Source organism: Monodon monoceros, unplaced genomic scaffold (assembly GCF_005190385.1).
Source record: "Monodon monoceros isolate NGI ecotype Baffin Bay Population unplaced genomic scaffold, NGI_Narwhal_1 Super_Scaffold_16, whole genome shotgun sequence".
NCBI lineage: Eukaryota > Metazoa > Chordata > Mammalia > Artiodactyla > Monodontidae > Monodon > Monodon monoceros.
The window spans coordinates 38,291,074-38,300,946 of NW_021703772.1; the positions used below are offsets into that span (position 1 = coordinate 38,291,074).

The 9,873-nt window shown below is 34.5% G+C and overlaps 1 protein-coding gene across 5 annotated transcripts in view; it reads left to right on the forward strand.

Annotated features, from left to right (window-relative positions):
• The window catches only part of GTF3C3 (general transcription factor IIIC subunit 3), a 30,690-nt gene extending 23,039 nt beyond the window's left edge, over window positions 1–7,651 (forward strand). For 3 of the 5 annotated variants that reach the window (XM_029226048.1, XM_029226050.1, XM_029226051.1), the window contains exons 16-18: window positions 2,622–2,746; window positions 4,491–4,643; window positions 6,036–7,651. In XM_029226048.1, coding sequence (XP_029081881.1) covers window positions 2,622–2,746; window positions 4,491–4,643; window positions 6,036–6,158 — 401 coding nt within the window. In that variant the 3' untranslated portion in view covers window positions 6,159–7,651. Of the gene's footprint in view, window positions 1–2,621; window positions 2,747–4,490; window positions 4,644–6,035 lie in introns of those variants that run through there. The other 2 variants (XM_029226049.1, XR_003794028.1) reach the window with 2 other exon arrangements.
• The last annotated feature ends 2,222 nt before the right edge of the window (window positions 7,652–9,873 follow it).

Genomic DNA, 9,873 nt, shown 5'->3' on the forward strand with positions numbered 1-9,873 from the left:
TTATTTATTTACTTACTTATTTACATATACATATATCTCTTCTTTTTCAAATTTTTTTCCCATTTAGGTTATTACAGAATATTTTTTTAAATATTTCTTTGTTTTATTTATTTATTTTTCTTTTTTTGGCTGCATTCGGTCTTAGCTGCGGCACATGGGCTCTGCGTTGTGGTGTGTGGGCTTCTCTCTAGTTGTGGTGCATAGGCTCCAGGGCATGTGGGCTCTGTAGTTTGTGGCACACAGGCTGTCTCATTGAGGTGTGCGAGCTCAGTGGTTGTGGCGCGTGGGCTTATTTGCCCAACAGCATGTGTGGGATCTTAGTTCCCTGACCAGGGATCGAACCCACGCTCCCTGCATTGGAAGGCGGATTCTTTACCACTGGACCACCAGGGAAGTCCCCTATTACAGAATATTGAGTAGAGTTCCCTGTGCTATACAGTAGGTCCATGTTGGGTATCTGTTTCAAATATAGTAGTGTGTATATGTCAATCCCAAAGTCTCAATTTCTGCTTTGGTACCATAAGTTTGTTTTCAAAGTCTGTGAGTCTGTTTCTGTTTTGTAAATACGTTCATTTGTATCTTTTTTTTTTTTTAGATTCCACATATAAACAATATCATATGATATTTGTCTTTCTGTGTCTGACTTACTTAGTATGATAATCTCTGGGTCCATCCATGTTGCTGCAAATGGCATTATTTCATTCTTTTTAAAGGCTGAGTAATATTCCATTGATATGTACCACATCTTTATCCATTCATCTGTCGATGGACATTCAGGTTGCTTCCGTGTCTTGGCTATTGTAAACAGCGCTGCAGTGAACATTAGGGTGCATGTATCTTTCCAAACATGGTTTTCTCCAGATACGTGCCCGGGAGTGGGATTGCTGGATCATATGGTAGTTCTATTTTTAGTTTTTTAAGGAATCTCCATATTGTTCTACATAGTGGCTGCACCAATTTACATTCGCACCAAGAGTGTAGGAGGGTTCCCTTTTCTCCACACCCTCTTCAGCATTTATTGCTTGTAGACTTTTTTGATGATGGTCATTCTGACTGGTGGGAGACAAGTCTTTATATTAAGATTTATTTACATAGCTCTTACTAATTCTAATTAAACTCAGGGAAAATTTAATCATTTATAGGAAATTTCTGTAATAAGGGATCAGGAGCACACAAGTAGAAAAATACCTAACCAAAAGTTTAGGTGAGACATGTATCTCCTGCTGCCTGAAAGCTAGTGTTGCCAAGTTCACTTCTGAATATACTGTGATTTTGGCTGTTTAATACTTTCATGTTTCTTTGTGTATGGCTGCTGTTTTTATAGTTGTTTAGCCAGTAATCTTGAACATCAGACACTGAAACTTTCCTTCATTGTGTATGCTTTTTTGGAATTGTTAGTTTAATATTAAGAAAATATAAAATAGAGATTTTATTTTATTTTCCTATATTTAGAAACTTTTACACTACACAAAAATAGGAAGTCCAAATGGCAGGCTACCATCTGTGCTGCTAAAGAGATTTTACAGTGCTGTGTCTTCTGGAATAGAAGTTCTCTTATCTATATGATAAATTAGAGATCATACATTTATAAGAAAAATTTGCTTAAATTCCTCTGTCTCATACAGTTAGGCATTTGACATGAGACAATTATATATATAGAATACATGGAATTCACAAAACCATGAATTCTTATTTTATTATTAGATGCATTTAGCTCTTCTCAGGAAAAACAAAGTAGTTGCTATGTTTGGGAAAATAATACCCATAACCTAAAAAACAAAACAAAACTATGTTTCTTTTTCTCACCTCCATGATCCATCGCATTTGAATTTATAAGATAGGTCTCAATTAATTTTATGAAAGAATTCACCAAAAGACACATTCGCCCATTGGCTTTAAAAAGATTTAAGGTCATAAGATATATTTATGATCACAATTGATACATTGTTTATTTTGGAAGTACTGTTCTACATGGAAATGTCTTAACTGTACCTTAAAAAAGTTACTTTTATACTCCTATTTAATCTTCATGGTCAGGATATGCTCATGGGTAAATCCTTCTAATTTTGTTATATGTTATATATTATTTTAAAATTCAAATTAATGTGCACCTGGTTGATATTTTTTTATTTTAATTAATTAATTAATTAATTATTTCCCGTGTTGGATCTTCGTTGCTGCGCGCAGGCTTTCTCTAGTTGCAGCAAGCGGGAGCTGCTCTTCGCTGCAGTGTGCGGGCTTCTTATTGCGTTGGCTTCTCTTTGTTGTTGAGCATGGGATCTAGGTGCGCAGGCTTCAGTAGTTGTGGCACACGGGCTCAGTAGTTGTGGCTCAGGGGGTCTAGAGCACAGGCTCAGTAGTTATGGTGCACAGGCCTAGTTCTCTGTCACATGCGGGATCTACCCAGACCAGGGCTCAAATCCGTGTCCCCTGCATTGGCAGGCAGATTCTTAACCACTGTGCCACCAGGAAGGTCACTGGTTGATATTTTAGAATGTACTCCTTGCATATGTTAAAGTAACAGTAATGTTTGTTTACCTTAAAATATATTAGAGTAAGTGTTGAAGAAATAAGGAACTATGTTTTTGTCCCACCATCTGACATCACTGTTCATTTTTCAGGACAGTATGTGCAGGCCTTTCGCAGCCATCCCCATGAACCTCTCTACAGCCTCTGTATAGGCCTAACCTTTATTCACATGGCATCTCAGAAGTATGTATTAAAGAGACATGCTCTTATTGTGCAGGTAATTCATTTGGATTCCTCATTACTTGATTTTATGTTCTTTAAAAATGAATATACTTAATGCTTTTGTTACTCTGCTTCAAAAGTAGCACCTGCTTAGCGCACATGTTGGGAGTACCCAACACCTATCCCTATGTTCAGCACTCATGGACCAACATCTAGGGGTACTCCTGGCTAAGACTTATGCAACCATGTAGAAAAAGGTGCGCAGCCAGATCATAAATGAAGACGACACAGGCAGAATCTTAAGGAACCCTGTGCAGACTTCCTTATATTCTGGAGCCTCAGAGGCTTCCAGCCTTCTAGGTCCTTAAGATTTTTTAATTAATTAAAAAAATATAATAATATATACATACAATAAGGTATGAATACGTGCCTGTGTGACTGTTTCCTTACATCATCACCACAATTTGCTCTTTTAAAGTCTTCTTAGTTCGTAAAGCAGTTTGAAATTACCTTTTTGTTTTCTTGTTTACTTTTTTACATAACTTGTCTCCTCTAGTAAAAATATAAACTCCAAGAGATCAGAGATCTTACCTGTCTTGTACACCCCTGTATCCTCAACACTTTTGCTTATATTTCAGTTTTTATGTTTATATATTTGATGCATGTATATACCTGTTTTTTAAGTAGTTAGGAAAGGAAAGAAAACGTTCTCTCTCAGATTTTTGTCCTTAAATTTCTCATTTTTAAATAAGAAGATAAGATATTTCTGAGATTGTTTGTCTGCTGTTACTTAACAGAGAACCATGTTTTTCAGTGGAGTAGAGGTCATATTCATGTACTCAAATGGGTTCATTTATTGTGCAGAAAGTATGATTTGTTTACTGAGCATAATTTTTATTCCTAGAATGCATTAATTCTAAAGAATTCCTTAATTTTTATTATTAATTTATGAAGGAAAATTTGTGGCCATTTATTACATAGCAGATCACCCAGGAAATTTGCATTTTATTTTTGTACGTACAAATTAGTTGACTTACTCTTAACTCAGGTAATATATTTATTTAATTACTTACATCAGATACTTGCACCTTGCAACTTGAAGCTTTCCGTGCATGATAAAAGTTGAAGCTGCATTAAAGGGGAAAGTGAATACAAAAAGAAGTGAAGAAGCAAGTTGCTTTTTGGACACTGTGACACACAGGGAGCCTGCATCATTACAGTTAGGCTCTGAAATAATCAGTTTCTCCATAAAACTATTGAGTCAGAAGTTTTCAGAGGGGGAAAAAAAAACAAGTTTTTTAAGGTTAACAGGTTATTAAGGTTCTGAGAGGTATATAAAGGGTACCATTTACCCAGAAAGGTTAGATATGCTCAAGTGAGTTTGCTCATGAGGATGAAACTTTCTGAATTGTCATTATAAGGGCTTGGATTTTATATTTTGGTCAAGCTTTTAGACATGTATCTCAAACCTAAAATATTACTGGCCTCTAATGCCACAGAAGCCAACTTGAAACCATAAAAATATATATTCTGTGTGCTTATAGATTACAGATCTTTAACAGCTAGTTGTAACATTTGGCTTTGTTTTCTATGAATTCTTTTGTCTTTAGTTTAAAAAAATCTCTCTTTTACACCTTCAGAAGAGATATTGACTATATTGTGATATGACACTACACCACAGGCATATATTCTTTTAGGGTGGCACTGTCTTTCTGAAAAAAAATGTTTGTATTCCTGTACCTGGCACATACTGTCAAATGAGTGAACTATTGAATTATTTATCTTTTTCTTTTTGGTAGGGCTTTTCCTTTCTTAATCGATACCTCAGTCTACGTGGGCCTTGCCAGGAATCATTCTACAATTTGGGCCGTGGCCTTCACCAACTGGGGCTGATTCACCTTGCAATCCACTATTATCAGAAGGCCCTGGAGCTCCCTCCATTCATGGTAGAGGTATTGTATGATTTACTCTAAAAACTGAGGAGTCACCTTATTTCATCTATAGATAAGTGCAGTTAGCTCAGTGTAGTGGTCCAGACAGTGAAATTAATTGTAGCTTATATATTAAAATATATTTTCCCTTTATTGAATGCACTTATTTAATTATGTTCAGCAACAAGTAATTCTTTGATATCCTGGCCTTAATGACCTGATCAGCAACCATGTGGCCATATATGACTTCTGGTTATGGCCATTTCAGTTATCCTAAGATAGCCCCTGTGGTTAACAGTTGTGAGATGGTAGACAGGAAGCCTGAATATTGAGTAATGTAGCCATTATTCATTTCCAAGTTCAAAAGTGTAACTAACATACTTCTTTATAAAAATGAAAGACCAATATAAATGCAGTTTTGTTTAAGATAATGTAATGTAGGGTGAAGTGTTGCCAATACTATGATAGTCTGTGTTTAAAGCCTGATTTTTAATTTCTGAAGGAAAGTATGTTTTCACAGTTAATTTTTTTAAGTTGCACTCATAATCCCCACATTCCCTCACAACTGTTTTCTATTACCCTTGTTCAACTTTAGCCGTTAAGCAAATGAATACATATTCTTACAGTTATGCTGATGAAATACATATACTTTTGTGTTCTTCATTTCCTAAGTACTTTATGTATTGCTCCTTAAGCTTTATAGGTATCATTTTTCATTGTTGCAGATGTTTTTTCAGTTGACTACAAAATTTTGCATGGGGAAGATTAGGAACATAGATCTAATCTATTCCATTGAGTTCGTTGCTTTGTTATTTAAGTAGAAAAAAAGGTAATAACACTCATAAGGTAATCATTATAATCAATTTGGTGTATGCCCTCCTAGACCTATTCTTTATATGACTTTCTGTTATATAGTACAGGTATTTTTTTCCCATCTGGTCATTTGTTTTATGATTTTTTTTTTGCATGCAGAAGTTTTACATTTTTTATGAAGTCATATCAATCTTTCTCTTTACAGTTTCTACTTTTGCTGTTATACTTAGAAGGGCCTTTCCTACCCAAGATTATATTGTATTTTTCAACGGTATTTTTCTTTTATGGTTTCACTTTTTTACTCTTAAATCCTAATTCATCTACAGTTCATTCTGCCATGTCTTGCGGATGAAACTTTTATCTTTAACTTATTGGTTACACATTTAAAAATATTTGATGATACAGTTACTGTAACAATTAACTGAATCAGCATTACCTAATAAAAATTTAAACCCAAGGTATATGTCTAGTTTTATAATTTTTTTTTAGTATTATGAATTTTAATAGTTTTTTGAACACTTACAAAACTATTTATTTGCCATAAAATTGTCCTGGTTGTCAGTTTGAAATATAACTCATTCATATATTTTTCCCCCCTAGGGTATGGAAGTTGACCAGTTAGACTTACGAAGAGATATTGCCTACAATTTGTCTCTCATATATCAGAACAGCGGGAATATTGGAATGGCTCAGAAGCTTTTATATACTTATTGTTCTATATAAAGCCCCTCAGCTGGGAAAGCAGCTTGGGCAGCTGCTGTGCATGGACCAGTATTTTCTGTCTCAGGGCTTATTATTAACCCAAAAATGGACATGATAATTTCAGAATTATCCGTGTATTTCATTTTTAATATATGATAATAATTTTTTGGTAGATATGCAAAATTATCATTCCTGCAAGAATTTTATATTGGTCTGTCATTTTCTGTTACCATTTTTTGGTAAGTTGTCCCCCAAACTGAAATGGACAGTATTAACCATTGAACCAGCATAGAGTTGAATACACTTTTTTTCACACCATTTATTCATTTGTGTATTTAATACTGTATATTAAACACCTACTATGTACCAGGCACTGTGATAGGTGTTTGGAATACAGTAGTGAGAAAGATATTACCTCTCAATACAGTTCTTTAAATACAGACCTTGAGCATATATTTATTTGAAAGAAATGTTTGCTACATTTCTACATATATCATTGTTGTCAGTCATCCATTTCTTAGTGCCCTGTTACGATTGCCATTAGTTTTTCAAATACATAGAAAAGGAGGTTGCTTAGTAGAGGAAAGACAGATTGGGACTCTTATGTCAGCACAATTATGTAATTCACTTAGTTCCTTGCAAACTTATTTTAAATGGTTATGTGGTAGGAAGACAAGTAATGGAGTTAATCTTTTACTTTTCACCTGCATGTATCTTAGCCATAAAGACTGAGAGCTGGGAGGCTGGGCTTAATTCACAGCAAACTGCTTTGAGGCAAATACAAAAATGCATTATCAATGTTCGGCTTTCTGACCAAAAGAAAAAAGAAAAAAAGAAAAGGTGACTAGGTTCAATAGCCATGACCTGGTTTTCATTTCAAGATCACTAGGAATGTAATAGGAAGACTAGGGAATTGTATGTATGGAATAAGGTGTCACTGATGAAGTCGAAACAGATAAAAACCTTTTACTTATCTCAAATATTACATATTCTTGGATCTAAGATAACAGTACTTGTTAGATATACTTGGTTTAATAAGAGCTTTTTAGAGTCTCTTTTTAGGGGGAAACAAATACTATAATAAATGTACATGTGGATTATAAGACCCAGTCCAACTGTGGGAGGAAAAGAAGTATGAGACGTAGGATGAAAGAAGTACAGTGGGGGCTTTTTAGGAATTCTTACCACTGTTTACACTGTATACATAACTTTGTAGTTGAGAAGCAGAATTTGTATGTAATAAGTAAATGTATGGTGCACTCTGTATGTGTGTATGTGTATGTGTGTGTATATATAGAATTTAAATAAACTTTATTTTTGTAATTAAAGTTGTTTCATATGCTTATATATATATTTTATTTCATGCCATTTGCAGGTAATAATAAAGCCGACTGTGATAGAGTGATCAGGTTGATTTGTGTCTTGGAATCCTGTGGAGTTGAGTACTCTGTGTTCAGAATTTCTCTCTTGAATTAAACTCACTGTGCTGTAACTCCAGTATCTGCTGAATAGCCTTGGAGGACACAATAAATCTCTCTAGCAGTCTTCTAAGAAAAAAAAGCTGATAATTGCATGAGTTTGTTTAACATTTAAAATCATAACTACCATTTGCTGAGTGTTTTTACTATGCTACTGTGTTCTAAGTACAGTGCAGGATATTTTAGGTACATTAACTCTGATTCTGTCGGAGAATCACCTGCAAGGTAGGTGTTATTGTTGTTATGTTCATCCCCATCTTATTTATGAGAGATTAAATAGCATGTTCAGGATCACTAGCAAGCTACTCCTTGCTCAGAGATGTTCCTTTGGAGGAACATACTTGCTACAGTTCCAAGTAACAACATAAAAATTGAGCATAAGTTTACTTTAGAAAGAAGAAGGAGATGAGCAGTTATTTTTTCTATCCTCCAGGCCTTCTGCCTATTTTTCTTTAATTAAAAAAGTTTTCGTTTTATTTTTTCTATTTTTTTAATTAAATTTTTATTTTATAGTTGATCTACAATGTTGTGTTTTAGGTGTACAGCAAAGTGATTCAGTTATACATATACATATATCCATTCTTTTTCAGATTCTTTTCTCATATACGTTATTACAGAATATTGAGTACAGTTCTCTGTGCTATACAGTAGGTCCTTGTTGGTTATCTATTTTATATATAGTAGTGTGTATATGTTAATCCCAACTTCCTAATTTATCCCTCCCTTCCACACGTCCCCATTGGTAACTATAAGTTGCTTTTCAGAGTCTGTGAATCTGTTTTTGTTTTGTAAATAAGTTCCTTTGTATCAGTTTTTTAGATTCCACATATAAGTGATATCATACAATATTTGTCTTTCTCTGTCTGATTTACTTCACTTAGTATGATCATCTCTAGGTCCATCCATGTTGCTGCAAATGACATTATTTCATTCTTTTTTTATGGCTGAGTAGTATTCCATTGTATATATGTACCACATCTTTATCCATTCCTATCAGTGGACATTTAGATTGCTTCCGTGTCTTGGCTATTCTAAATAGTGCTGCAATGAACATTCGGGTATCCATATCTTTTTCAAACTACGGTTTTCTCCAGATGTATGTCCAGGAGTGGGATTGCTGGATCATATGGTATTTCTGTTTTAGTTTTTTAACATACTGTTCTCCATAGTGGTTGTACCAGTTTACATTCCCACCCACAGTGTAGGAGGGTTCCCTTTTTCCCACACCCTCTCCAGCATTTATTGTTTGTACACTTTTTGATGATGGCCATTCTAACCAGTGTGAGGTGATACCTCATTGTAGTTTTGATTTGCAGTTCTCTAATAATAAGTGATGTTGAGCATCTTTTCATGTGCTTATTGGCCATCTGTATGTCTTCTTTGAAGAAATGTCTATTTAGATCTTCTGCCCATTTTTTTGATTGGGTTGTTTGATATTGAACTGCATGAGCCGTTTGTATATTTTGGAGATTAATCCCTTGTTGGTTGCATCATTTGCAAAGATTTTTTTTCATAATGTGGGTTGCCTTTTCGTTTTGTTTATGGTTTCCTTTGCTATGCAAAAGCTTTTAAGTTTAATTAGGTCCAATTTGTTTATTTTTATTTATTTTTTTCATTACTATAGGAGGTGGATCCAAAATGATATTGCTATGATTTATGTCAAAGAGTGTCCTGCCTTTGACATAAATATGTCAAATTTGAAAATATGATTTATGTTGTCCTCTAAGAGCTTTATAGTATCCAGTCTTTTTTTTTAATTTATTTATTTTTTGGCTGTGCCACGCAGCTTGTGGGATCTTAGTTCCCTGATGAAGGATCAAACCCGGGCCCTCAGTAGTGAGAGCACACAGTCCTAACAACTGAACTGCCAGGTAATTCCCTATATTATCCAGTCTTACATTTAGGTCTTTAATTCATTTTGAGTTTATTTTTGTGTATGGTGTTAGAGAATGTTCTAGTTTCATTCTTTTACATGTAGCTGTCCAGTTTTCCCAGCACCACTTATTGAAGAGACTGTCTTTTCTCCATTCTGTTGTTGCCTCCTTTGTCGTAGATGAATTGACCATAGGCACATGGATTTATTTCTGAACTTTCTATCCTGTTCCATTGATCTATATTTCTGTTTTTGTGCCAGTACCATACTGTTTTGATGACTGTAGCTTTGTAGTATAGTCAGAAGTCAGGGAGCCTGATTCCTTCAGCTTCATTTTTCCTTCTTGGGATTGCTTTGGCTATTTGGGGTCTTTTGTGTTTCCATA